The sequence below is a fragment of the Bos indicus genome, chromosome 5 (assembly GCF_029378745.1).
Source record: "Bos indicus isolate NIAB-ARS_2022 breed Sahiwal x Tharparkar chromosome 5, NIAB-ARS_B.indTharparkar_mat_pri_1.0, whole genome shotgun sequence".
Classification (NCBI taxonomy): Eukaryota; Metazoa; Chordata; class Mammalia; order Artiodactyla; family Bovidae; genus Bos; species Bos indicus.
This window is the reverse complement of record NC_091764.1, coordinates 116,419,048-116,446,916: the sequence shown is the minus strand read 5'-3', so window position 1 is coordinate 116,446,916 and position 27,869 is coordinate 116,419,048. Positions and strand designations below refer to the sequence as shown.

The 27,869-nt window shown below is 54.4% G+C and overlaps 1 protein-coding gene across 2 annotated transcripts in view; it reads right to left on the bottom strand.

The window, feature by feature from the left end:
* The window catches only part of FBLN1 (fibulin 1), an 80,249-nt gene that overhangs the window by 40,560 nt on the left and 11,820 nt on the right, over positions 1 to 27,869 (bottom strand). For both annotated transcript variants that reach the window (XM_019961962.2, XM_019961961.2), the window contains exons 2-13: positions 26,528 to 26,633; positions 20,414 to 20,549; positions 17,985 to 18,156; positions 11,952 to 12,011; positions 10,502 to 10,603; positions 9,776 to 9,913; positions 8,288 to 8,425; positions 6,507 to 6,650; positions 5,331 to 5,459; positions 4,708 to 4,833; positions 1,876 to 1,995; positions 916 to 1,047 (exon numbers count right to left, since the gene is read on the bottom strand). In XM_019961962.2, coding sequence (XP_019817521.2) covers positions 916 to 1,047; positions 1,876 to 1,995; positions 4,708 to 4,833; positions 5,331 to 5,459; positions 6,507 to 6,650; positions 8,288 to 8,425; positions 9,776 to 9,913; positions 10,502 to 10,603; positions 11,952 to 12,011; positions 17,985 to 18,156; positions 20,414 to 20,549; positions 26,528 to 26,633 — 1,503 coding nt within the window. The remainder of the gene's footprint in view (positions 1 to 915; positions 1,048 to 1,875; positions 1,996 to 4,707; positions 4,834 to 5,330; positions 5,460 to 6,506; positions 6,651 to 8,287; positions 8,426 to 9,775; positions 9,914 to 10,501; positions 10,604 to 11,951; positions 12,012 to 17,984; positions 18,157 to 20,413; positions 20,550 to 26,527; positions 26,634 to 27,869) is intronic.

The window sequence follows — 27,869 nt, the reverse complement described above, 5'->3', positions numbered from 1 at the left end:
CTCCTTCAGAAATGTGAAAACAGAGCGACTTCCATCTGGAGCTCTGGACAGCCGAGCAGTCCCTCCCAGGAAACGCCGCAGCTCCTGCCGCCTTTGATCACAGTGTGCAAACCCCCTTCATGACCAGAAAGGACATCTGCAGAACCCCGGCCCCCAGAGCCTCCAAGCCCTGTAGGAGGCTCGCTGCAGGGGCTGGACAGTCCCAGCCTCTGATCCAGCTACTGCAGCCATTGCCGAGGGTAAGGCCAGCACGCCCGTTCCGGGGTTGCTCATTCACAAATATCTCCTCAGCTCCCCTTTCAGTAACCCAAGAGACAGTGACGCAGTGACCCCTGGAGTGTTCTTAGAACTGGGAGCCGAGGATAGGATGCAGGCCACTCACCTTTCATTTAGCTGATCCCTGGGCCCCGCAGGAACCCTGGCCATAAAGGCCTTCGATACAGAGAGCTCAGGGTGGGGACACACCCTGACCAGGTCCATCCCCCTGCCAAGTGGAGACCAGCACCCGGGGACAGAGGCCTGCACCACTGGCTCACTGCTTTGCCCTTAACACCTGGCAGGGCCTGGGTATGTCGAGTGACTGAATGAGAGACTAAACAGCAGTGCTAAGCTGTGGGGTCTTCTGGGTATTGAAGGCCTGCTTCCTTGATGCTGGACGTCTTCCTTTTAAAGGCTGTCAGCCCCACTTCTGGCCCCCCGGGGGCTGCCCGGGGCAGAACAGGAGGACTCAGAACCCCCGGTGGATAAGCGTGCCCGAGCGTGGGAGACCAGGGTGCCCGTGGGGCGAGGACACACCCAGATACAGTCGTCCCCACTAAACGCACCCCACCTGTGCTGTGGCTGCGGAGCCTCAGTCCCCCCCGCCCTGCAGAGCCGCGGGACGGCCTGGGAGACCCCGGGACCCGCCCTGCTCACCTTGGCAGTTGCGACCGTTGGGGGCCAGCCGGTAGCCGGTCGGGGGGCAGCTGCACTGGAAGCTCCCAGGGATGTTGATGCAGCGGTAGGAGCAGATGTGGCCCCCCGTGGGCAGGGCGCACTCGTCGATGTCTGTGACGGCAAAGCCCACCCTCAGCACCGTGCGGACCCCTCCCGGCTGGGCTACAGCCCCCAGTGGGCTGATCTGTGACCTGGAAGTCAGCCCCGAGGGCGAGCAGGACACAGCGGGGTCTCAAAGTGCCAGGGCCGGGGCGGCCTCCGAGGCCATCCCGCCAGAAGGGCTCGCTGAGTCCCAGAGAGGGAAAAGGCCTAGCCTGGGGCCACAGAGCAAGTTCTTGTGTGAAGTTTGCAGGGTGGGGAGAGGGAGACTGGGGAACAAAGCAGAGCCAAGGGCTTCGTAATGGCACACACAGAGGTACCCTGCCGGCTCCATCCTGATGCCGATGATTATAAACGTGCCAATAACAGACACACTTTATATAATAAAAATAGGTATAACCTTACAAACAGTTGCCTTCTGAGCACCAACATTGTGCCAGGCATGTATGAAGTGCACTTGAATCATCATTTGGTTTCATCCTCCGACCACCGGGTAAGTGCAGGATGAACCCGGATGTTACAGAGGAGGGTGGCCCAGGCCCGGTGAGGGGCTTCTGAAAGGCCAGAGGCAGAGGGTCGAGCCAGGGGTGTGACTCCTCGGCCCCGCCTCCCCCACCCCCGCCCTGCTCGAGGTCCGGGCGGCACCCATGGCCATCACCTCTGTTCCACTTTATGTCACTAAAGAAAATCTGGGAGTGGGTTTCCTCCTTTACAAACCTCACTCTCAATAATGGGCAAAGTCCATCCAAACACATCTCAGAGGGAAGAAACCCAGGCCACTCGCCAGCCAGGAGGAGCGGGGAGTGGGGGACAGGAGAGAGGCGGCCTCTCCCCGCTCACCTTCGCAGGTGACCCCGTCCACGTCGCTGAGCTGGTAGCCTCGCCGGCAGTAACACTGGTAGGAGCCGTAGACGTTGGCACACTCCTGGCTGCAGGGGTTGCTGTTACACTCGTTCACGTCTGAAAGAGACAAGGTCCCGAGGCTACCGCTCAGAGCTGAGTCCCTGGTCCCTAGTCGAGTGGGTCATGACCTCTCTCCCACGTCCGTGGGCCATGACCTCCCTCGAGTTAACACACACACAGAGGCAGAGGCTACCACATGTACGGCCAGGGACCTGCTCGAGGTTTCCCTAAGGGAGAGAGGCTCCCACTCCAGCCCCTCAAGGCTGGGGGATCTGGCATCTCCCCACTCCTGCCACTGCCTGCTTCAAGCCACACCAACCCTGGGGCTCTTGCTCTGTTCTCTTTGCCTAGAACTGGGATCAGCAAACTTCCGGCCCACCACTTGTGTTTGCAAATAAAGTTTTATTGGCACACAGCCACGCTCATAGTCCACGGCTGCCTGTGCACTATAATGGCAGAGTTAAGGAGGCACAATCAAGACGTGGCTGGCAAAGCCTAAAATATTTACTGTGTGGCTTTTAGGAAAAAAAAAAAAAACAACTTTGCCAATCTCTGGCCCAGAAGTCCCTTCTCATTTTTGTTTACTGCTAATTCTTAGCAGGGCAGGAGGGGTGAGCAGGGGAGAATGTCCTTTAGTGCCTCAGCCCCTCTCACCCCTGCAGCACCGCCACGCCTGGCCTGGCTGTCACTTGACCCCTGTGCGCTTGGTCCCCTCTGCCCCGTGTGGTGTCTCATCACATCCCAGAGACACTTCCTGAAGGCAGGAACCATGTTCTTGCTGCACGCCTGGAGCAGGGGGTGCTTTATAACTGCTCGGCGGAATGACGCAGCAAAGCTGGCCGGGCCCTGGTTTTGGGCAAAATCATCCACTAACAGGTATGAGTATCTACTATTCGGTCATTAAGGAGTCACCACGGACAGCACAAGCCACAAATGATAATACCAATGATGCCAGCAGTCTCCATGTCACAAGCGTGGCCTCTCACATGGGGCACTGTGAAACGCTGGACAGGCTCCATCGTATTTCATCCTCATGACCCCTACTAGTGCTATTAGGTGGGTCTCACTAGCCCTGTTTTGCAGATGAGGACCCTGGGGCCCAGAAATGCTGATGACTCTCAAGACCATAACCGTGACAGAGCTGGGATCTGAACCCAGGCCCGAGGGACCCTCCCCCCAACCCCCGCCCCAGGCATGAATCTGGTTCCTTGACATTACATGTGTGTGTTGGGTCTGGTTCCTGGGGACGAGTCCCAGAACCTCAGGGGAAGCCTGGGACCCAGGAGCCCCTCACACTGTCCATCCTTCAGGGTGAGAATTACACACCGGGGTGTGTCCTGGCATATCTGTGATCATCCATCTTAATCCAGAATTATAAGACCTGCCGTGTCTGGAGGCTGGCTCTACAGGTCACCCCTGGGCACTGTACTGCAAGGAAGGGAGCTTGTGAGGGACTGCCGAGAGTGGTCAGAAGCCCTCGATCTCTGCTGACCTGCTCACCTAATTCCCGTAAAGATGTGACACCCACGGAGCACCTACTACGCGCCAGGCCCTGGGCTCTCACCTCATCTTAGTCCATCCCGTCAGAGGGAGGCAGTGTTATTCTTGGCACCAATTTGACTTGGTCGAATCCCACCAGAGACCTGACCAAATATCAGCATAAGCCCAAGACCATGACCCTTGAAATGCCTGCCTGGGAAATCTCTACGCTGCTAAAGAATTTCCTGTGTGTTCCAGCCAACGCCGGACTGCAGTCCCTGACCTCCCTTTTTCTTAGAAGCATTTACTTCAGAAAACCTGCAGCTGTTAAATCCTTCCTCTGTCCCTTTGAGATGTGTCTTCTGCAATCCAGGAGTGTCCTTCTAAGGACATGGGAACCAAGCCTTTGAAATGCAGTCAAGAAGTGGGAGCCCCCCCCACCAACTCCCACACTCTGCAGGAGGGTCAGAGCCAGGGAGCAGACACAGCTGGCCTAATTGCGCTGACCCCTGACCTCACCATCCTTCAGTGCTACTCCTTAGCAGGCCTCAGCATATAGAAAGCTTGCACTTTTTGTCCTGGTGGAGTTGAGACCAGTTTATGCCAAACTCTCTTTCCTCTATTGCAGGTGTGTAAATAAAATCTGTCTTACCACTTTAAACAAGTATCCAGCTTTTGCTTCCCTCTGGCATTGCTGTTGTTTAGTGGCTAAGACAGGCATGACTCTTGTGTCCCCATGGACGGTAGCCCGCCAGGCTCCTCTGTCCATGGGATTCTCCAGGCAAGAATACTGGGGTGGGTAGCCATACCCTTCTCCAGGGGATCTTCCTGACCCAGGAATCGAACCCACATCTCCTGAATTGGCAGGCAGATTCTTTACCACCAAACCGCCAGGGAAGCCCCCTTCTTTGGCATAAACAACCTCATTTCCCCCGTGAGGACACTGAGGCTGGTGAGGCTCAGCCAGCCCCCAGGGTCACGTGAGGACGGCGGTGGGTCAGAAGCCCTCAGATTCTGCACTCTCAGCCACATCCCACTCGTCCAGCCTCACGTGCGCACAGGCGTTATCTGCACCCGCCAGACCCAGGGGAAACCGGGAGGGCCGTCATCTCTGACAAGCACGTTTTTAGAGGCATCGCCCCTGCTGACACGTCATCTGATACGTGTTGGGGCACGAGTGAGTCGTTCCCAAGCAGGCCTGCCGGGGCAGCGGCGGGGAAGCGGGCAGCTCGGGGAAGGGAGTGGATGCAGGCCCAGCGGCCCTGATCCCTGCCCACGGCCGGCCCTCACCTTCACAGGAGCGGCCGTCGGAGGAGAGCCGGAAGCCCAGGGTGCAGCTGCAGTAGTAGGAGCCGGGCGTGTTCTCGCACTTGTGGCCGCACAGGCGCCCCGGGTACCGCCGGCACTCGTTGATGTCTGAAACGGAGCAGGCGGGCGGCTCAGGCAGAGTTCTCCCTGGACGGGGCTGCCTGTCCTCCCTGGCAGCTCACGACCTCTGTCCCCAACCTCCTCCGCCCTCCTCTCCCGGGGAAAGGTGCAGTGACCAGTCCCAAATGCACGGCAAGTCAGCAGGGGCGCTGGGACCACCCTGCCTCTCTGCCCACTGGGGAAGCCTCGTGCTCCTTCCAGGACAGTGCCTCTCTGGGAAATCACAAAGACTCTGGGGCATCTGTCCAGGGGGCTGGAGTCTCGGGGCTAGCAGAGCACCTGCTCTACAGGTGGGGAGCACCCCCCAGGAGCTGCATGACTGGACCTAGAATGTGGGTCTCCCGATCCAGGTCCCTTCTCCAGCACTGTCTGAACTCAGGGCTGTCAGAGGTCAGGAGCAGACCACGCGGTCACTACAGGTGCACCCCAGGCTGGTTCTCCTTCATGTCACCTGGCCAGCCGCCCCCTCAGGGATACACACATACCCACACATGTCCTGCTGATGCCGTCGAAGTAGTACCCGGCTTTGCACTCACAGCGGAAACTTCCAGGGGAGTTCACACACAGGTGCCCCGGCCCACAGGGCTCAGAGGGGGGAGAGCACTCGTCCACATCTTGCAGAAAAGAAAGACACATTGAAAACCCTTTAGTGGGGGAGGGGGCGTGATCAGAACGGAAGGCAAGGAAGGAGCCCACAAAAACGTAACTGACAACGTGGCACCGTCTAACGCTTCAACGTGATTTCCCAGATTACGTCCCATGCGCTGGAGAGACAGCTGACCCGACGTAGCCTCTACCCTCAGGGGATTCCTGCTACTGTGAGCCAGCAGTGGCCCCAGTTAAGTAAGGCAGGAAGTGCCCAGGGACTGGGGAGACGCTGAGGAAGGAGGAGACTCCTCTGTGTGGCAGGGATCTGGGCAGGATGGGCGCAATATGCCTTTGCCTGAACCCACAGGAAGGTAGGAGCAGGTGGCAAAGGGAGCAGTGTAAGAGCAGAAGTCACACAGACAGAGACGGGCAGGGCTTGTTGGGGAGCAGCAAGACCTGTTCCATCTGGATTATAAAGTTTGTGAGGTTGGGGTCAATTCAGGAGGACCGAATTGTAAGTGGGGCTTCCCTGGTGGCTCAGATGGTAAAGAATCCGCCTGCAAAGCAGGAGATGTGGGTTCACTCCCTGGGTGCTCTCCCTGGAAGAGAGCATGGCAACCCACTCCAGTATTCTTGCCTGGAGAATCCCATGGACAGAGGAGCCTGGCGGGCTACAGTCCATAGGGTCGCAAAGAGTCAGACATGACTGAAGTGACTGAGTACCCTCGTACACACACAAATTGCAAGCTGGAGCATCAGTCATCTGTCTGCCCCAGTGAGGAACCATCACCAAAGGGAGCTCTGAGCAGGAAAGGGCAAGAGAGCTTTCATCTCAGAATGAATGGGACAGACTTGAAGGGGCAAAGCTGAAGGCAGTAGGTGGGCTGGCATTCTACTGCAATGGTCCAGGCAATAGCCAGTAAAGGCCTAGGCTTGGCGATCAGCCATGGGATAGACAGACAGGTGCACACCGCTTCCTTTGGGGATCTGCTCTCTCCTTCCAGAGAAGGGAGGGTTGTGCTGGAGCAGACAGAAAAGTCCATTTCAAACGAGCTTTCATTTTTAATACCAACCAACGCAGCGGGTTCCCTCCTCGTTGAGATGGTAGCCACGGCCACAGTTGGGCACGTTCTTCTGGCACGTGTAGGAGCCCTCTGTGTTGATGCACGTCTGCCCAACAGGGCATGGGGCACTGATACTCAAACACTCATTGATATCTACAGGGGGGAAAGATAGAGACGGCAGGGTTAATCCTGGAGGGCTTTCCCAAACCCAGCACCCAGATCTCCAAAAAAGTCCCATCTCCCTCCTCTTTATGAAACCACAGACGGAGTTAAGATGATGTGCTCAGCCTGGACCGCACCACAGCCTCCCCACTGGGTCCCAGGTCACAGCAGCACACCCCACCTTAAGCACCCCCTCTCGGGTCCATCTCCCTGCCCCTAAACCCTCAACACCTCCATCTTCCACTGCACCAAAGCCAAGGCCACCTGCCTGCGAGTCCCACACAGTGAACTGGGCTGATTTTGCCATGAGTCAGGGTTTCCAGCCCCAACAGAAGCCCTCCTCCTCGGAGCCCCCTGCAAGCCCCCTGAAAGTCTGGGCAAGCCCCTCCCCATCTTGGCCCAGGGAGAGCGGTTAGCCTCCTGCTCCCCGGCCCCCTTCTTTGAGTGATGACAGCTCCGTGGGCAGGGGGCTGGAGAGGGGCCAGTGCAGCCAAGCTGAGGCCCCCACCACGCAGACGCCTCCCGTGAAAAGGGGGCAAATTTGTTTCAGGAACAAAGACTGGGGTTGGCTGCAGATAAAATCACCCCCATCCTAAGGGGCTGCTGCTGTTTGTCTGTAAACATCCTGGGATAGCAATAAAAGGGGGCAGGGATTTCAGTCCAAACCACCATGCCAAATCAAAGATCAACGCAGATTTATCTGCGAGGGCGTGAGACAGACACAAGATGGAAAGTCCTGTCCCTTGTCATGGTGCTGCCAGCCTTTCCAGGGGGGTGACAGGGCAGCCCCAGCAGCGTGGGTTCTGGCTGGTGGCACCTGCAGCTCACATCCAGGGGGACGTCTGTCTGACCTCAAGGGAGGACCCAGAATCTTCTGCTGGGGCAGAGGGCAAGGACAGTTGGCAGACCTGGACTCAAATGCCAAGAGCATACAGTGATCCGGCCAGGTGGCGACTGCAGGAGAAAGCAGGCCCACCTCCTGTCTCCTGGGCTGGTCCCAGGGCGGTAGTGTTTAAAACTACTGAGGGCTTCCCTGGGGCTCCCAGGTGGCGCTAGTGGTAAGGAACCCGCCTGCCAATCCAGGATACCTAAGAGACACGGGTTCAATCCTTGCGTTGGGAAGATCTCCTAGAGAAGGAAATGGCAACCCACTCCAGTATTCTGGAGAATTCCATGGACAGAGGAGCCTGACAGGGTCCATGGGGTCACAAAGAGTCAGACACAACAGAAGTGATTTAGGATGCACGCACACACACCTTCCGTTCAACACCAGTGTCTCTGATTTCAAAACTCAAGCTCTTTTGTCTGAATCGGAAATTGCTAAATTAGAGCCCTGGGACCCAACACCGCCTGTCGCCTGTGCTTGTAAATAAAGCTTTATTGGGACACAGCCCTGCCCACTTGTTCACATAACCATGGCTGCTTTCCAGCTGCAACCTGCAGAGCAGAGGCATTGCGACAGAGACCACACGGCCTGCAACGCACAATTTATTATCCAGCCTTTATAGAAAAAGCTTGCCGACCCGTTTTGTCTACCCTGTGCAGCGCCCCGCCTGCTAGAGACAGGGCCCGTGACTGGACGGTTCCCCTGCCTGGCGGACCCCATGGGCCCTGGAGCAGTGTCTTACCAATACAGTTGCCTAGAGCATCTTGTATAAAGCCACTCTTGCACTGTAGCTTGGGTCTGCAGCGGAAGGATCCCAGAGTATTCTGACAGATAAAATCGGGGAGGCAGTTATGAATACCACTCTCACACTCGTCAATATCTGGTACATCATAAAAAAAGGAAATTGTTAGCAAGAGTCCTGCCAGAAGCATCTTACAACACTTTAAAATCACAAGAAAGCTTTTTTTTTTTTTCTTTAAATGCTCATTACTCAGACTATAACCCAAAACATCCCAATAAAGAGGTCACATACAAGAGCCTTAGCCAAACGGGGCTCGTGTTGCTAAAGACTTAAAACTCTGACTATCCCCCCAAGGCTCTTATGATGCAAATTTTGTTATATAATAAATAACCCAGACATTTTCCTGGCAATAGGTGGTTTGGTTTGGTTTGGTTTTCATTTCAGGCTAAGCACATGTTAAGTTTTAGATTATAAAGCGATGATGATCTTAGTGGCAATAAACACAGTCCTTATAAACTTATTCATTCTTCAGTCCTTGCAACATCCCAAATATTAACAATGGTGATTGTCATGACTGAACGTGTTGGCTGCCCTTCCCTTGAAGTTCATGGGCTGTCAGATGTTCAAAGTGTATACTCAGCTGGCAGGGACCCTGGGTTCTCGTGGTGCAAGCCGCCCAGGGAGTCTGCAGGGGTGGGGAGCACCGAGCTCACCCAAAGGCCCTCAGACGTCAGGAGGGTGTGACTTGCTTTTGAGTTACCCTCATAATTCAACCAACATTTTTACACAAGTGGTTTTGTCGTTCCGAAGGGTTGGAAACCCTCAGCAGAAAAGTATGTTCTAACAGATCCTCATCAAAGGCTTATCTGCCAAATAACATCTATGATTTGGTGGGGAAAAGCCAGCAGCCAAAAATGTCATGCTTTTTACGCAGTGGAAGGGAATATGCTTTGAACTTCAAGGGAGCCTGGAATCAGATGGACAGCAGCTGTTGTGCACACACACACAAAAAAATTGGGGGGATGGGACTAGAAAGCACATGCGAGCACCTGAAATTCATCTCCAGTCTTGTTGTTATTTTAAAATTGTTTTTCAGTCTTTATTCTTAAATTGTTACAACACTGCTTCCCCTTTATGTGTTCTGGTAGTTTGGCCACAAGGCATGTAAGATATGAGCTCTCCGACCAGGTTCGGAACTCATACCTTCTTGCACTGGAAGGCAAAGCCCCAACCATTGGAAGGCCAGCGACGGCCCTGGTCTTGTTTTTAAATGATCGTGCTTTGAGCCTTTTCAGAAACCCAAACTCTCCACTGTCATTAACTCAGCCTGACGGTCAAGAAGCTAAATCTTCACGAGTGACAGGGTAGGCGGTGCCCCAGGCAAGTCACCGGGGGACACAGCATGGAGCCCCGCACCCCCCAAGCCACCTTCTCATGACATCACAGCTACTCCCGGGGTGCGGCTCTGCGACCCGGAGCCCGCCGTACCTTTGCAGTCATTGTCCTCTGTGAGCTCATAGCCAGTTCCGCAGCTGCTGTCGCGCTGGCAGCGGAAGGAGCCCGCTGTGTTGACGCAGGTTTCTCCGAGCCGGCAGCTCTGGCCGCCCGTGATGCACTCGTTGACATCTAGGAGAGACACAGGCAACTCAGGAGTAACCGGCAAGCACGCCCGATCCTGACGCTGCGTCAGAAGAAACGGACCAGGAGGCAGAGTGGGGTCAGGGCTCTGCATCCATCAAGGGCCCCAGGCCTGTGATAGTCACACTCTGTACCGGAGTGGAGCCCTGGGCGCTCCCCACCAGAGCAAAGCAAAAGCAATGGTTCCTCTCCCCGGCTGATCTATTTCAGATCTACTGCTCCTTCTGAGCATCTGCTAAGCAAGCTCCAGGCCCTGAACTGGAGTCGTGTGACCCTAGAGACCCCCCTATTAGGGCTGTCGCCTCCCTCCATCTCCCCCATCTCACAGACGAGGGGCCAAGAGAGGCTGGGGATGCCACTCAGCAGATCCTGGACTCAGAGCCCAGTCAGACCCCAAGCCCGCGCCCTTTTCCAGCCAGGGGTTCACACTCTCCTGCTGAAAGCCGTGGCTGTGGAGTGCTGGAAAGCTGGTCCTGGGCCGTAGTTCACCTATGAACAGGGCCCCAAGTTGTGCAAACTGGGCCCTGCCCGGGTGACAAGCGCAGGCAGAGGCTCTCAGAGCAGGATGACATTTACCTTCACAGGAGACGCCGTCGGGGAGCAGCTGGTACCCCACAAAGCAGGAGCAGACAACTTCCTCCCCCGTGTCCCGGCATTGCTGTTTGCAGGGCCCGCCGCCTGGAACCAGAGCAAATGTGAGCAGAGGCCCGGCGCATCCAGGGACCTCCTGGTGATTTCTCTTTGTTTGGATGGGGCCAGAAGTGCCCTCAAGGTGGACTGATGCAGAAAGGCAGGCTCCTCAGGCTGGAGCCCACTGCAGTCTTCACAGCAACCCCCTTCCCATGAGAGACCCCCAAGGTCTGGCCCTGATCTGACAGATGGAGGGGCGTGCGGGACCCCAATACCCCATTTTCACTGGCACTGCTTCAGTTCCGGCTGCTCACTCACCTGGCTCTCTGAGCATCCCTGGTACCCAACCCTCCAACCACGCTTCCCACAGGGTGGCTAGCGAGATGCTCAAAGAACTAATCTCATGGGGACAAACCTCCACCAGACAAAGATTCCACAAAATGAAGTCCGGACTGCTGCCCAGGGCCTGCACGGCCTGCCCACTTGTCCAGCCTCTTCCCCTCTCCCTGTCCCCTGCCCCTCCCCCGTCCCACAGCCCACCGGGGCCCAGCTGCTGCAGGTCTTCAAGTCTCTGCTCCAGTTGCTGCAACCCCCCCACCCATGTCACTTCTCTGGCTAGTCCATCCTGGCCCACTGCAAACCAACTATCCGCCCCCCTCCTCCAGGAAGATCCCCCCCACGCCCCCCAGGGAGGATTACGGGTCTTTCTGGGGCTCTCTGCTCTCCCTTCCCCCACCCAAGGCCTCGGTGCCAGGTGTCATTGTAACAGACCGCATTATTTTGTGATTAAACTGACTCCCTAATTAAAGCCCAACCATAAGGCAAGTCACTAAATGTCCTAGGGGAGCAGACCTGCCAGTCCAGACGCGTAGAAATGTTCCGTCATGAGAAATAAAGTCTTATCTTATGGAAAACAACACTGTAAGGCCCCACTGACTTTAAATTTGAAAGCATCACTCTTATGAGACAAATGGATATTACAGATGGTATGGGTGGAGCGCCAGGCCACAAAATGAAGTAACTCTCACCCCCATCCCTTAAGGGGCCCCCAGCCTTGGCAGTCCCTGTCTAGGGTGACCCCCCCATAGAGTCACCCACAGAGTCTGTGGGCCGTGATGAAAGGGCTTTGAATGCTAGCTTCTTCGCTACAAGCCACAAGAACGCAGCCCTTGGCTACAAGTCCACCCTCTCCCTCACTCGCCCACCAGGTCCCAGGGAGGAGGAGAGGAAGGGAAGGAGTCCAGGAGTGCAGGTGACCGGGACTCCCAGCCGAAGGACACATCTCGGGTGAATCCTAGTGAACCCGAGCAGAGCCTGAGGTCAGCTCCCAGAGAGATTAGCATTTGACCCTCCCTTGGGCCTCGTTATCCACCAGCTCGGGAAGCACAGGGCTCACCTCGGCAGCGGTCATTCAGGTAGGGGTCCTCTTGTTCCTCCTCGATCTCAGAAACCTTAGCTAAGGGGAAAGAGGCAAAGACATGTTTGTGCACACGCTGTCCACGCGGTGATCCACACCCACATGAGCACACAGGTCACTCCAAATGTTTTCTCTTCTTGTAAATATCAGGCAGCTAATGCCTGTCTGTACGTCTTCTTATAAACAGCTCAGTGTTCATTTCATCCTTTTGAAAAACAGAATCACACCTACAAAACAAAATGTCGCTACATCTCTAAAAGATCTATTATACCAGAAACGGCAGCGGCACGAGGGCCTGTTAGTCATCCACGTGACGCCACGTGTGGTTATGTTGTCAACGCTACTTAAATATTTCCACAAATGCAGCCACCACAGCCCTACTATAAACTCAGTCACAGCCTCCAAACAAGGCAACGCACCTGGTGAGAGCTTGTTGTTACGGGTCGAACTGTGGGTCCCACCCCCCCCACCCACCCCCCACAGAAGATGTGAAGTCCTAACCCCCAGTGTCTGGGGACATGATCTTATTTTGGAGCAGGGTCACTGCAGATGATCAGGTTAAGATGAGGTCGTGAGAGGGGGCCCTAATTCAAAGACAAGTGTCCTTACAAGAAGGCAACATTTGGACTCCGTGGCAGATACACAGAGGAAAAGGGAGTGGAGAAACAGGGAGAAGACAGGCATCTCCAAGCCAAGGGATACCGGGGGAGATACTCGGAAGGCCTAGCCCTGCCAACACCATGGTCTCGGACTTCTGGCCTCCAGGCTGGGAGACAATATCTCTGTTGTTTAAGCCCCCCAGTCTGCAACGCCTTCCTAGGGCAGCCCCAGGAAGCAAATACACAGATTTCATCCACTTGGCCTGCAAAGTTCAATTTAGTGCCAGTCATCCATAGTCACTCACTCGGCTTGTTCAACAAAGGTATCTGAGCACCTGCTCTGAGGGTGAAGCACTTGGCACAGACAAGGCCCCCCCGACTTAATAAAAAGATTCAACAGAGGGGGTGGTCCAGTGGCTAAGACTCTGCCCTCCCAACGCAGAGGGCCCAGGTTTGATCCCCGATCAGGGAACTAGATCCCACAAGATGCAACATGAGAAGAGTTCACATGTCAGAACTAAAAGATCCTGCATGCTGAAACTAAGACCCACTGAAGTCAAATAAATAAATAAAAATGTTTTTAAAAGAGATTCAACACGGCAATAGAACAAAGAGTGACGCGGTGGGGGGCCAGGGCCCTGATTGAAAGGGTGGCATTGCACTGGCAGTTCTGACATAAAGGAAATGCGTTAGCCCTTTTAACTCGGGTGGATACACCCAGGAATCCCTAGACAACTTGAAAACCAAGCCCCCTGCTGATGGAAGCCGCCACAAGATGGAATGACAGTGACCACAACTCCATCGCAATCCAGCAGCCATCACATTGCAAGGCTGGGTGGGAAAGCACAAACCCAGGGTCTCCTCAGTGCAGCCACGCCTACAGAAGAGAAGCGAAGAAAGACAGAAAAAAGACGGAGAGGAAATGCGACCCAATGGAAACAGTGTCCATCTCTGTGTTGATTTCCTCTTCCTTCTACCTTCCCGTGTCTTCTAAAACACATACATGTGAGAGCATGATACACCCACACAGAAAACAGACCTCAGTAAAAACACACACATTAGTAATTCTTCAGTAAATTTCAATATAACATAATTTATAGACACTATGCAAAAGACACAGGAAGGCTCCCCTTGTGGCTCAGACGGTAAAGAATCTGCCTGCATTGCGGGAGACCTGGATTTGATCCCTGGGTCGGAAAGACACCCTGGAGAAGGAAATGGCAATCCACTCCAGTATTCTTGCCTGGAGAACCCCATGGACAGAGGAGCATGGCGGGCTACAGTCCATGGTGTCGCAAGAGCTGAACACGACTGAGCAACTAATACTTTCACTTTCACATTAAAATATGGGAAGGGTCCCTAAATAATTCAAAAACTTTTCAGCTGGGAAGAAACTAAGCAAGGGACCTTTAGGGTGTGAGTCATCTCTAGGTTGGGAGGCTGGGAGCCCCTTTGCTCAGAATGGTTAATTTGGATGCAACTAGAGATGATCATTAATGGCAGAAAGAGAAGAGGAACTAAAGAGCCTCCTGATGAAGGTGAAAGAGGAAAGTGGAAAAGATGGCTTAAAATTCAACACTCAAAAAACAAAGATCATGGCATCCGGTTTCATCACTTCATGACAAATAGATGGGGAAAATGTGGAAATGGTGTCAGATTTCATTTTTTGGAGGGGCTCCAAAATCAATGCAGACGGTGACTGCTTGCTCTTTGGAAAAATAGTTATGAAAAACCTAGACAAATGTATTAAAAAGCGAGACATCACTTTGCCAAGAAAGGTCCATAGAGTCAAAATTATGATTTTTCCAGTAGTCATGTATGGATGTGAGAGTTGGAGTACAAAGACTGAATGCTGAAGAACTGATGTTGGAAAATTGTGGTGTTGGAAAAGACTCTTGAGAGTCCCTTGGAGAGCAAGATCAAACCAGTCAATCCAAAAGGAAATCAATCCTGAATATTCATTGGAAGGACTGGTAATGAAGCTAAAGTTTCAAAACTTTGGCCACCTGATGCAAAGAACTGACTCATTAAAAAAGACCCTGATGCTGGGAAAGATTGAGGGCAGGAGGAGAAGGGGAGGACAGAGGATGAGATAGTTGGATTGCATCACCGACTCAACGGACATGAGTTTGAGCAAGCTCTGGGAGTTGGTGATGGACACAGAGGCCTGGTGTGCTGCCGTCCGTGGGGCTGCAAAAAGCCAGACACGACTGAGTGACTGAACAAGCGATGATCACAGGGCTTCCCTGGTGGCTCAGTGGTAAAGAATTGGGATCCCTGGGTCAGGAAGATCCCCTGGAGAAGGAAATGGCAACCCACTTCAGTATTCTTGCCTGGAAAATCCTATGGACAGAGAAGCCTGGCGGACTACAGTCCACCGAGTCGCAAATGAGTGGGACATGACTTCATGACTAAACAAGAGATGGTCACACTGAGTGAAGCGAGTCAGAAAGAGAAGGACAAATACCACATGCTCTCACTTATTTGTGGAATCTAAAACACGACTCAAATGAGCCTATCTATGAACAGACAGTGTCACAAACAGAGCAGACCGGTGGCTGCCACAGGAGAGGGTCCTGGTGCAGCATGGACTGGAGGCTGGGGTTAGCAGATGAAAGCGATTACAGACAGAACAGAAGAACAATTGGGTCCTGCTGCGCAGCCCAGGGAACTGCATTCCACATCCCGTGATAAACCATAATGCAAGAGCATGTGAAGAAGAACGCCCAGGTACGCATAACAGAATCACTGTGCTATGCAGCGGAAATTAACACAACACTGTAATCAACCCTACTAGGAGCCAAAAAGAGAGGGAAAAAAGGAGGTTTGATCTGGGGACCCATCATCCACTTGGCATTACATCCTGGCAAGGCCCAACTCCCTGCCACGTCCAGCACAGGCCAGGGTGACGGAACCATCCTCCAGAGGACTCACAGTGACAAGGTCAGGGGCATTTGTGGGAAACTGCTACCTGGGTGATGAAGTCATTGAGATTTCCACAGCATTCTTTGGGGGCTAGTATGCTGGGCAAAGAATGCGAGAAGATGAATCTGGAATCTAAGCTTCTTGCAGCTTCAGTCGCCCAATCTGTAGAATGGGCGTAACCAAGATACACCCCAGCACAGCTCCACCCAAAAGAACAGGGTTCTTTCCCCCATCTTAGATAACTCACACTTCCATATAACAATAAAATATCGAAGATAACAACACTTCGATAACTCATAATACAGCTTAGTAGAAAAAGAAGGTTAAGAAAACAGACACAAATCCCAATTTTATATTTAGATTCAACAGATGTGTGCATGTGTGTGTGTTCAGTTGTGTCCGACTCTGCGACCCACGGACTGTAGCCCGCCTGGCTTGTCTGTCCATGGGACTGTCTAGGCAAGAACACTGGAGTGGGTTGCCATTTCCTTCTCCAGGGGATCTTCCTGACCCAGAGGTAGAACCCAGGTCCCCTGCATTGCAGAACAATTCTTTACCATCTGAGCCACCCGGGACGCCCAGACCTGAGTTACTCTATATCAAATGCTTAGAGAAGTTTCTAAAAGGCTTTCTGTCCATCTCTGTGCTTATTTTACCTCAGGCCGTACTGGTCTGTGGGCCCATGTGGCCCCGTGGTAGCACACAGTAGGCCCACAGTAAACGTCAGCGGAAGACAGGAAGGCAGGTCTGTGTCTGAGTGGGGAGGGAACACAGGGAAGTCCTCACAGAGACACCGAGCAAAGTCTGGGGCAAGAAATGAAGCCGATGAAAGGCAAGGGAGAAATAAGACATCTGGAGCAACAGAAAAGCTCAGAGACCATTAACGAACCAAGATATAAATCAACAAAAGTCCTCCCTGGAGACACAGGAGAAAGTCTCCACCAGGGTGAAGAATCTGAGTTTGTTTAGAGTGAAAATGTCATCTCTGATTTCAAAAGTCAAGGAGGGAGCCAGAACGTGGTTCCAGTCCCCCTTTATGACTAAGATATCTGAAGTCAGCTGCACGGCAGAGTCCTGGACTTGAGAAGTCAAAACAAAGAATGAAAGACGGGTCACTTGATCCAGGACCCCAAAGCCACAGGAACGGACGGCCTGGCTCAGGGAGCCCTGGCCTGTGAGCTCTTCCCCTGACCTGCTCCCTGCCCCTTCCCCCACGTTGAACAGAGGGCAGACGGAGCTCAGACTGAGAAGGCAAAGGTCCCACGCAGGCAGCAAGCTTGGGGCAGAGCAGACGCCTGAAATGTTCCAGGGCTGTTTCCATTATGGCATAGGAAACCATTGCATAAGTGGAAGAGATGATTAGACAACCGAGAAGTTTCCTGAACCGTGTAACTGAACCAGGCCCCAAGGCTTCAGGACTGACGTGGCTTCAGACAAATGGGAGGGTGGGGAGCTAAACTGATGGAAATACAGCTGGGAGCTGTCTTGAAGCTGCTTTAGGGGGGTCACCGGCCCCTACACTGAATAAATATCTATGTTTGAATGCTCACAGCCTGCTACTAATGAGTGGTGCCCCCAGCCTCTTGTCCACATGTCGTCAGCTCCCGATGGAGAGAGGGCACTGGCCCAGCATCGGAAGGCCAGAGTTCTGCCTCCACCGTGTGCTGGCCACGTGACCTTGAATGCCAGGACCTCATCTGTGAAACGCGGTGAATGAGAGCGTGGCCAGCCACCTACGCTGCCCGAGGCGGCTGGAGGGACGAGGCGAACTGTGACGGCAGACGCCACGTACCGCTTCTCCCATCTCATCCCCGAGTGAGTGGGACTGTAGGCGTCCCCATTTCACAGATGAGAAAACTGAGGCCTGGATCCATCAGGTTGCCCCAAATACACGTCAGGACAGGGACATGAACACAGATTCGTCAGATCCCAGATTCCAAGCCCTCGGTTTCACTCCAGGACAGTGAGAAGCATGAACCTGCTCTGACAACCAGAACCGGTCTCTGCAGAGTTAAGGCAACGGTCAATGCACGAGCCCACACCACCCGTGACGGTCAGCTTTAGGTGTCCACTTGGTGGGGCTACAGTACTCAGATATTTGATCCAGCACCAGTCGGGACACAGCTGGGATGGTATGTTTTAGATGAGATTGACCCTTAAATCAGCAGACTTTGAATAAAGCAGACTGCCCTCCATCAAGTGGGTGGGCCTCATCCAATCAGGCAAAGGCCTTAAGAGAAGAACTGGCCTCCCCCAAGCAAGAAGGAACTCTGCTAGCAGACGGCCTTCCGAACTGAGCCAGATGAGTGTTCTCCTGGGCGTCCAGCCTGCATACACAGCCTGCAGGTTTCGAACCTGCCAGCCGCCCACTGTGTGAGCCAGTGAATTAAACCCTTCTCTCCCTCTCTCCCCACACCCTATTGGTTCTGCTTCTCTAAATAACCTCGACCGACTGCCCTGCTCCAGAGGAAAGAAAAGGGGGACTTACCTGTTTCTTGGAGGTCCCCGCCGTCCCCCGGGGCAAAGTCTGCCGTCTCCTGGCCCTTGACGCAGCACGCCCGGAAGACCAGCCCGCACTGGTAGCCAACCATGAGGCTGTACTCACAGCTCTGGCCCTGGGCCTGGGCTGCCCGCCCCAGTAGGCAGCAATGGCAGCACCTCTGCAAACACAAGCAGAGACTCTTGATGGAGAAGCCAGACCCGTGACACAGCGGATCCCACGGACCCCTCATCCCCCGGTAATTCTCCCCGGGCGGGGAAGACACACACCTGACTCGGCTGCCTTTTCTAACCGCTGCCAGGAAATAGCAAAGCCAGCTGAGCCCAAGGCTTGCTGCCCCCTGAACCTCATAGGTCATGCCTTAAAGGGGCTGATCCTAGCACATGCTCCACAACCCCTGTCTGCCCCCCAAACCCCAGCCGGTCCAGCAGGGCCTCCAGGGAGAGGGGGGCTAGGAGAGGGGCCCCTGGGGCTCCCACATGGGCTCCCTAAGGGTCCATGCCTTCTGCGTGCTCTGAGATTTCTCTACCACGCCTGGAACGACGAATATACACCTGTCTCCTCCTCCTCAGCCCAGGCAGGGTGGTTCAGACCGCAGGAAGAGAGCCTCAAGACTGGTCAGCAGGTGAGGGACAGAGTCACCTGTGTGCCCCAGTGGTCCCCAAAGCCACATCTGAAGCCCGGAAACAATATTCACCCCTGGCACATGAAAACTTCATTTCGGTCATCATTCTAAGAAACGCACAGAACGTTCCAAAGGTCTGTGGCAGGAGCGGGGGAGGTGGTTTAGCCTGAGCTTCGTGGAGGCTGAGGGTCTCGCATTCTCCAGGAAGAGCAGGAGCCCCAGTGACCTCCTCCACCTCATACGTCCCGAGTCATACTTCCCGGAAACATAAATGGCTCATTGGCCGAAGTGATCAGTTTCCACACCCGTTAGAATGTTCCAGGCCTTTCTCTGAAGTCTGAGGACCCAGGCAGAGCCCCCTTTCTGGGAGGCCGGCTCTAAGCATCTCAGGTCCCAGCTCCCAGGAACCCCCTTGACCAGCCCCCGCTCCCCTGCTCACCCAGCCTCCTCCCATGAAAAGCCCACAAAGGCTGAGGGTGGGCAGAGGGGCACTTGACCCCCAACTCATCGATGTGGAATATCCCTCCACATCCCACTCTGTGTGAAAAGACGAGCCCCAGAAAGGATCCCCACTCTCCCTCCCGGAATCCAGACTTCATTCCAATTATCGCTCCTTGAAATTACTTCATGGGTTCCTAACGGGGAACAGGAAATCTTTCTTCCAGGGAATTCAGTGTCGTCACCTGGCACCTCCACCAGAAACCCAGATGACCAGGTTAATTAACTTTCCAAACTTGAGCTCCTCCTAGTCGGGCTGTTTTTCTCCCTCGTAAGTGGTAAGGGAGGGACAGCCTAGTTTATTTGCAGTTTTCAGACCTCGGAACGCTCTCAGGAACCTCTCCACATCCGTGCAAAGATGCAGGCCTTCCACAGGGACAGAGGCCCCGGGGACCTGGCCTGGACCTATACTCATCGCTGACCTTCTGGACAGAGTTCCCTCTGGGCCAGATGACCCCGCTCCCAGCCGTGCCTCACTGCTGATCTTGAAAGGACCCTTGCTGAGAGGTCACTTTGGAGTGTGGGCCTCTCTGAACCTCAGTCTTTTCTTCTAGGGCAGTTATGGAGGCCATGCGTTCTCAGAGGCATACGTGGGGGCCCATTCTGAACTCTGACTAGCTGGGGAGAGTAGAGGCGTTTGAGGGCCTCCTGGGGGCGGGGGTGGGGATGCCTACCTTGAATTGAGGGTTCAGAAGGCCCTGAGTCCAGGTAACCCATGCTCTGACCTTTGAGTCCCTGTTTGAAGCCCTGGGACTGGCAGTCCGTGGGCCCCGACCTTTGCGGCACTGGGGGCTGGTTTCATGGAAGACAGTTTTTCCACGAACTGGGGTGGAGGATGGTTTCGGGGTGATTCAAGCACACTGTTTATTGTGCACTTTACATCTGATCTGATGCCGCCGCTGATCCAACAGCAGGCACCGGCACGCGGTCCGGAGGCTGGGGACCCCCGCTGGCAGGCTTCAGGGCAGGGCTGGGTCACTTCACCCCATGTCCCAGTGCTGGAAGGGGCCTGGGCGGCAGAGCTAAGAGTCTGCGCACCCAACGCAGAGGATCCGGGTTCAATCTCTGTTCAGGGAACTAGACCCCGCATGCTGAAACTCTGGGGTGTTGCCCGGAGTTTACTGGGTAAACTGGAGCTGGTGGGGAGACCTGAGTGGCCCTTCCAGCCCCCAGGGCTTTTTGCACACCCTGCTGCTCAGAGGGAAAGGCTGCCTGAGTTTGGGGTGCAGGGAGGAGAGCGCCCCAGGCCTCGGACTGCAGAAGGGATGGCTGCGCCGGGAGGGCGGGTCCTCACCTTCACGAACATGGCCTCGAGGCTGGTGTTGTCGCCGCGTGGTGTGGCGCAGCTGTCCTGCTCGTTGGCCAGGTTGATGCCCGTGGCGCAGTGCAGCTCCTCCAGCTGGTTCTGGCAACATTGCTCCTGAACCATCCTGTGGGCAGAGGGTGTGGGATGTGCCAGGGGCTCTGTGGGGTTGCAAGGGTCTGCCAGGTGTACCCAGGGCCTGGGAGCAGTAGCCCCTCGGGGACGGCAGCCCTGTCACATTTGAGGGTCCCCCTCCTTCCCCCACCCCTGCCGCTCATCCACAGACACGCCAAGATACACACACAGCACCCGCATACGGAAGGTGGTCAACAGAGTTTGATTAGAAAGACTGAATGCACGGTGGTGTCTGGGAGTGGTTTCGACAGGCCGACTTCATCTCTCTTGAGCGCTGAGCCTCATCCAGAGAAAGTTCCCAGCTATTTATAACACAAATCAGATTATGGCTGGGATTTTCCTGGTCGTCCTGTGGCTGACTCTGCGCTCCCAACGCAGGAGACAAGGGTTCAGTACCTGGTCAGGGAACTAGACCCCACATGCTGCAGTAAGACCCAGCACAGCCCAATGAGTTGGGTTTTTTTTAATTAAAAACAAATTTTAAAAAACAGATGAGGGCTGGCTCAGGTCTGGACCCTCTCATCCTTTATTAATATCTCCCCAGGTTCCAGAATCAGAGGAAATAGCTCCGGCGAGGCAGAGGAGGTTGCCACGGCCAAGAGTGATGGGTGGTAGCAACAGTGAGCCCAGGCCGCCGCACCCCCATCTCCTAGCCCTTCTAGGGTCTCCGGGAAGAAGGTCCACAAGGTGGATCTACCAGAGGTGGTCCCTCAGACACAGCTCCAGGCAGGGAGGGAAGGGACATGAGGGAGCAAGAGGTGTGTGGTCACAGGCGTGGCTCCCCTCAGACCTCGGAGGACCTTGGCTCTGGGGTTGCCAACAAGGGCAGGAAGAGCTGCCAGGCCTTCGCTGGACCGGAGAGGGTGGGGCCTCCCCGTGTGGCTGGCCAGGCGACCTTGGCCCCAGCTTCCACTCTGTGGGGCTGGAGCTCCTCACCCAGCTTCTCATACACTTCTAGAACTGTCCATGGGCTCCAGCCTGGATCTATCAATACACACAGAGATAGACTGCAGGTTTAGCTCCAGACCACCACGGTAAAGTGAGCCACACAAATTCTCTAGTTCCTTGGAGCATATGAGAGTTACGCTTGCACTGTACTGCAGCCCATAAAGTGTGCATAGCGTTATGTCTAGAAAGTAAAACATACTTTAATAAAAATCATCGTTGCTAAAGAATGCTAGCCTTCATCTGACAACATGGAATTACCACAAACCTTCAATTTGTTAAAAAAAAAAAAATTCCAACCTTTGAAGCATAAGAGAATGAAACATGTCTATACTCTGTTACCACACATTGGCTCATGCCCTTGGTGAATTTGCAAATAACCGGCATTTTACTAAATTGTTAGGGAGAGCTAACAGATGTGGGTCCAACTATCCATTCATTCAAAGATGTTTACTGGCTGAACAGAAAAAAACGAGTGTTGTGGAGAACTTGAACCCTTGTGCACTGTGGGTGGGAGTGTTAGCTGGTGCAGCACAGCAGTTCCTCAAAAAATTTCAGACAGAATGAGCCTAGGATCCAGCGATCCTAACTCTGGGTATAAACCCGGAAGGATAGAAAGCAGTTGACTCAGACACTGGCGCACCTAGGTTCACGGCAGCGTGATTCATAACCGCCAGAAGATGGGAGCAACCCAAGTATCCATCGAGGAACAGACAAGCCAAGTGTAGTCTGTGCGTATGAAGGAGCTGAACACGGCCTCAACCAGGAAGAAAACCTGAACACATGTTACAAAGTTTTCGGAGAAACTCTGAGGACAGAGAGCTAAGTGAAAGAAGCCAGACACAAAAGGATAAACACTGTGATTCCATTTGTATGAGGGACCCAGAAGAGTCCAACTTATGAAGATGGGAAACAGAAGGGATGGGCTGGGGCAGGGAGGGTAACAAGGAGTTTCTGCCTCAGTTTAGGAAGATGAAAAAGTTCTGGGGACGGTGGGACAGTGATGCAAATAAACTGAACTGTACCCCTAAACATGGTCACGACGGTGCAATCTGCAGGAAATGGCACCCCACTCCAGTATTTGTGCCTGGAAAATTCCATGGGCAGAGAAGCCTGGAGGGGTACAGTCCAGGGAGTCACAAAGAGTTGGACACGACTATTATATATATTTTACTGCAATTAAAAAAAAAATTGTTTTTTTGGTTGCAACCCTACTGTGTGCCAGGCCCATGCAGAGGCTTCGGGGATGAGAGAGGGACGTCTTGGAGGGGAAGCACAGCTTCCCACACTGGGGTCCTTCCAGCACAGAAGTTATGAAGCTCTACGCGGGTGGGCTTGGGCCAGAGTTGGGCGTCTGGAGAGCTGGACAGCGGTTTAGTTGCTCAGTCATGTCCACCTCTTTGCAACCCCATGGACTGTAGCCCGTCAGGCTCCTCTGTCTGTGGGATTTCCCAGGCAAGAATACTGGAGTGGGTTACCATTTCCTCCAGGGATCTTCCTGACCCAGGGATCAAACCCGAGTCTCCAGCATTGCAGGCGGATTTGGAGCCGCTCTCCCCTTACTGCCCTTCGACTTGGACATGCGATCTTGCATTCACCTGGCTGGCTTGCTCGCGTCCTTCAGGCCCTGGTGAGACACCCATTCTCAGCAAGGTGCCCTCAAACATCTCTATCTGAAACCGTAAACTCAGCAAGGTGCCCTCAAACATCTCTATCTGAAAGGAGACCCGGCCTCTTGTCCCTGGGCTTTCCCAGGGAAAGAAGGCACCTCGTGCCTTCTTACAAACCAGAGACTTTACCATGTCATCGTCTGCATCCTCCGAAGAGATTTTGCTTATTTTGTTCATTGATTTACCCCCATCTCCTCCAGAAGAGCCTCAGTACAATTAGTGAAATACATGAAGGGGATCAGAGAGTGACTGGTGGATTGAGATACATCAGCTCAAGATCTGCCTTAGGTTTCGACTCCATGCTAACATGCTAAGTCAACTCAGTCATGTCTGACCCTTTGCAATCTTATGGACTATAGCCCGCCAGGCCCTTCTCTCCATGGGATTTCCCAGGCCAGAGTACTGGACTGGGTTGCCATTTCCTCCTCCAGGGGATCTTCCCTACCCAGGGATCGAACCCACGCCCCTTAGGTCTCCTGCGTTGGCAGACAGGTTCTTCACCACTAGCACCACCTGTGAACTCCATGTGGATCCAAATCCCCTCGTGGGCTGCACTCAACCCAAAGTTTTAGGCAAATTTATATTTGGGCTTCCCTCACAGCTCAGTCAGTGAAGAATCTGCCTGCAATGGAGGAGACCCGGGTTCAATTCCTGGGTCGGGAAGATCCCCTGGATAAGGAAATGGCAACCCACTGCAGTATTCTTGCCTGGAGAATCCCACGGACAGAGGAGCCTGGCGGGCTGCATGCAGTCCATGGGGTCACAAGAGTCGGACACGACTGAGCAACTAAACCACCACCACATTTGGGTCGTGAGGCCAACCATATCTGGTTGAGACTAGAATGCACGGCGAAGCCTGAATTGAAACGTCATCTGCCGTCTCTCCTGATCACCCCCAAATGTGCCACGTGTCAGAGACTTGGGCAGAAGCCACACGTGCCCGGCTAGAACCCATGTGTGCTGGGAGGTGCCGGGGCCCCTGCAGTCCTCTCTGATCCCCTCACCTACCAGAGCGTCTACCCTGGGCTTCTTGGGCACCACAGAACCCTGGGCGCCTTCCTCCCCCAGCTCTGCCCAGGAGGGCTCGGCCTGGGGCCTGCCCACCTATGCAATCCCATTCTCTTCACCCTGAGCTTAGAACAGCACCAGGGATCAATCAAGATTTGCCAAATGAATGAAAACTTAAAACCGGAGGGCCTGGCACAATACCACTTTGAAGGAGAAAAATAATGCTGGAATTATTGAGTGACCAGGTGGCTGGTGGTTCTTGTTTCCTGTACCCTTTAACTTGTAAGAGCACCCTCATAAACCAGATTTGATTTCTGACCTGCTCTCTCCCTTCTCTCCCTTCATTAAAAACACTGAACCTGTGGGGCCTTCCCTGGCAGCCCAGTGGATAGGATTCTGTTCTTCTTCTACAATAAGCATGGGTTTGAGCCTTGGTTGGGGATCTAAGATCCTGCATGCTGCGAGCTTCAGCCAAAAAAAATTTTTTTTTAATAAAAATGTTTTTTAAAAAAGAAAGACTAGGACAGAAACACACAGAGAGAGAAGACATGAGGACGTGGGGAGAGGTGGCATCTCCAAGCCCAGGAGAGAGGCGTCAGGAGGAACTAGGATCTCAGACGGCTGTCTTCAGACTGTGAGGCAGTAAATGTCTGTGGTTTAAGCCGCCCAGGCAGAGGTGTCTGTGCTGGTGGCCTGAGCAGACAAGTATACTCTTCTGCCTAGGGTGGTGGTCCTGGCTGCTTCCCTCCCCTCGGTCATCATCACTGTCCTGGTTTAACATTTGGGGAAACCAAGGGTCCAAGCTGGCTCAAGTCACACAGCCTGAAAGCAAGCCCGATGGGTCCCCAGGGCCTGTCTGCCTTTCTGGCCCAGTCTGTAAACAGAATGTTTGGCGCTCACCAGCTAGCTTCGCCCCGAACTGCCAGCCACCCTCTGACATTTCTAGTGCGAAGCCTCACACCAAGATCTCAGCTCTTACTCATCAGACACGCCGTAAATCCTCATGGCACAGTCTCCCACTCAGTTCAGACAATCCGAGCGCCCTCTTCTCTCCTTCCCTTGTTTGGTCTATAATGCTTTCGACTTTTCAAGAATTTCCTCAATGGAGCTTTACATCCTCCGTCACTGCTGGCAGGCAGCAGCCTCTCAATGCTCGATGCCAACACAAATGCAGGACTCCAGAACCAGGCGGACCAGCCTCCCCTGTGCATTCTTTCTGTCTGTGGCAGCTCTCCATCCAGCACCCCCAGGTCAAAGCTGCCTTGGCTCGGACCAGGGGCAGAGAGCAGGAACGGATGGCATGTGATGGAACATGTTCATACCCTCGCCTCCCGACCTCTGCTCCCCAGGCAAGCAGATCTGGGTCCAAGTCCTAAAGCCTCCAGTTGAGCACTCTGGGGGAAAGCTCAGTTTTCTCATCTGTAAAATGGGTCTTAGTAACAGAGTTAAACGAGATGCTGGGCAGCAAATGCCTAGCACAAAGTAGGTGCTTCCTAAAGACTTGTTATTATTTTTATATTATTTTGACAGTGATGATTGACATGACATGTATTTATCACTTATTATAAGCTTCCAGTCAGGTGTTCAGTCGCCTCAGTCGTGTCTGACTCTTTGTTACCCCATGGACTGTAGCCCACCAGGCTCCTCTGTTCATGGGGATTCTCCAGGCAAGATTACTGGAGTGGGTTGCCATTTCCTTCTCCAGGGGATCTTCCCAATCCAGGGATCGAACCTGGGTCTCCTGCACTGCTGGCAGATTCTGTACCGCTGAGTCACCAGGGAAGCCCCTTCTAAGCTTACGTCCTCCCAAAACTTTGAAAGAGCTTGAGTTAATTTAGAGAGAGAGGAATAAACATAGCTGATCCAGACGCTGGCTACCGCATAAAGTGGAAAACGGCCTAGGAGGACTTTTGCTCTGGGACTGGCTCGTCTGGGTGTCGGGGTCTGAAAGTGGCCGTGCTTTTACTGGCAAAGCACTTCCAGTGCTTTGAGATCTCATGACCTCACCTGCCCCCAGTAACCACCCCCTTTCTGGGTGACTTGGTCACAGTGCCCAGCTGTGGCAGCAAGGGCTGCAAACCCAGATCTTCTTGCGTGCAGCCTGGTGAAATGTCAGGATGCCCCGATAATGCCAGGGAGGCGGGGGAAGGGTGAGCGGAGACATGTAAGAGGACCGTGGGGGCACAGAGGAGGGAGGGAGGCAGGGGTCAGCAGCCCCACTGCACCCCCCAGCCCACAGCCTGGCCCTGGCACCTAGCCTCCCCCCGGGGGTCTGCCACCCACTCTCCCTTCCTCTCCTGCTTTTGTCTAGAGGAGCGCTCTTCTGGTGAAGTGCTGGCAGACATACCTGCATTCCTTGGATTCCGAGGCGTAGGGCAGCGAGCAGGCCCTGTGCTCGGTGGCCATTCGATGTCCATCTGCACAGCAGGCCTCCATGGAGACGTCTGCGCCCGCTGTGCAGGGAGGAGAACAGAGTGACAGGCGGCAGGCGACTCAACACACCCCACAGGGCCCCTGGGATGGGCAGCCTCCCTTGGGTGGCCGAGGGAGCCCCACTCCCGGCCGCACCATCTGCACACAGCATCCCAGGGTGATGCTGAAGCACCCTTCAGTCACTCGACAAGCACGTCCTGAAAACTCCACTGGGGCTGGGGCTGGGAGACCCAGGAGCGTGCTCCTCCTGGAAAGGCCTGACACCTCAACCACGATCTTCCCAAAACAGTTCTGTCAGGGCTGAGGCTCAGCACCCAGGATCCCTGCCCCAGGGCCAGAGGCTGGGGACACAGGCAGCCCGGTGCTCAGGGTATCCAGGACACGACCGACCCACTCCTGCGGGGCTCAGAGACGGTTTGTCTCACTAAAGACAACAGTGCAAAATGGAGGAGGCCTGGAGCGTCCCCCAAACGGGGACAACCAAGGAAGGCTTCCCCCGAGAGTGGACAGTGAACACCCAGGGGGAGGGCACCCGGGGGGAGGGTACCCAGGGAGAGGGCACCCGGGGGGAAGCACCCAGGGTGGGGGCACCCGGGGGGAGGGCACCCAGGGGGAAGGAACAGAAATCCAGGTGCTTCAATTGCAGCCAAGCCTGCTCCGGGGGGAAGCAAGGAGCCTGCATTTCTGAGACCCACTCTGCGTTCTCATTTAACCATCATTGCCACTTGCTAGGACCTCAGAACTGAAGCTGGTGACGGTTTCTGCCCCAGACTTACCACAGATTCGCCTCTTTGCTTACAAAAAGGAAAGATGGCCGCTGGCACACCCACGCCCTCACGGCTGCACTGGCCCCGTGACGGGCCCCCCGGCTCACAGAAGGAGAGGACCCCATGGTTACCAAAGGGAGGAGCCGCCCAGCACCAGGGTGCCCTCAGCCCCAGTTCCTTTCACGGCCAGGAGGGGCCGAGAGGGGCAACCGTCTGTGCACCTGGGCAGAAGGTCACTTCTGGGCAGGACATTTCAAAATTGGACTTTATGGAACATGCTTTCTCACGGCTGGCTTTCGCACACCCCATGGGGTAAATCCCACCACGCTTGGCACCGTTTCCTGGCACCAAGGGCCATGGGTGTTCTGTTTGAGCCCACCGTCCTTCTAAGGCCCAGCCCTCGAGGTGGCCCCAGAAGAGAGGGCCACTCCTGGACTCAGCTTGAGGCCAATGTGTCCAGTAGCACCAGCTGTGACCACCTGCCCACGG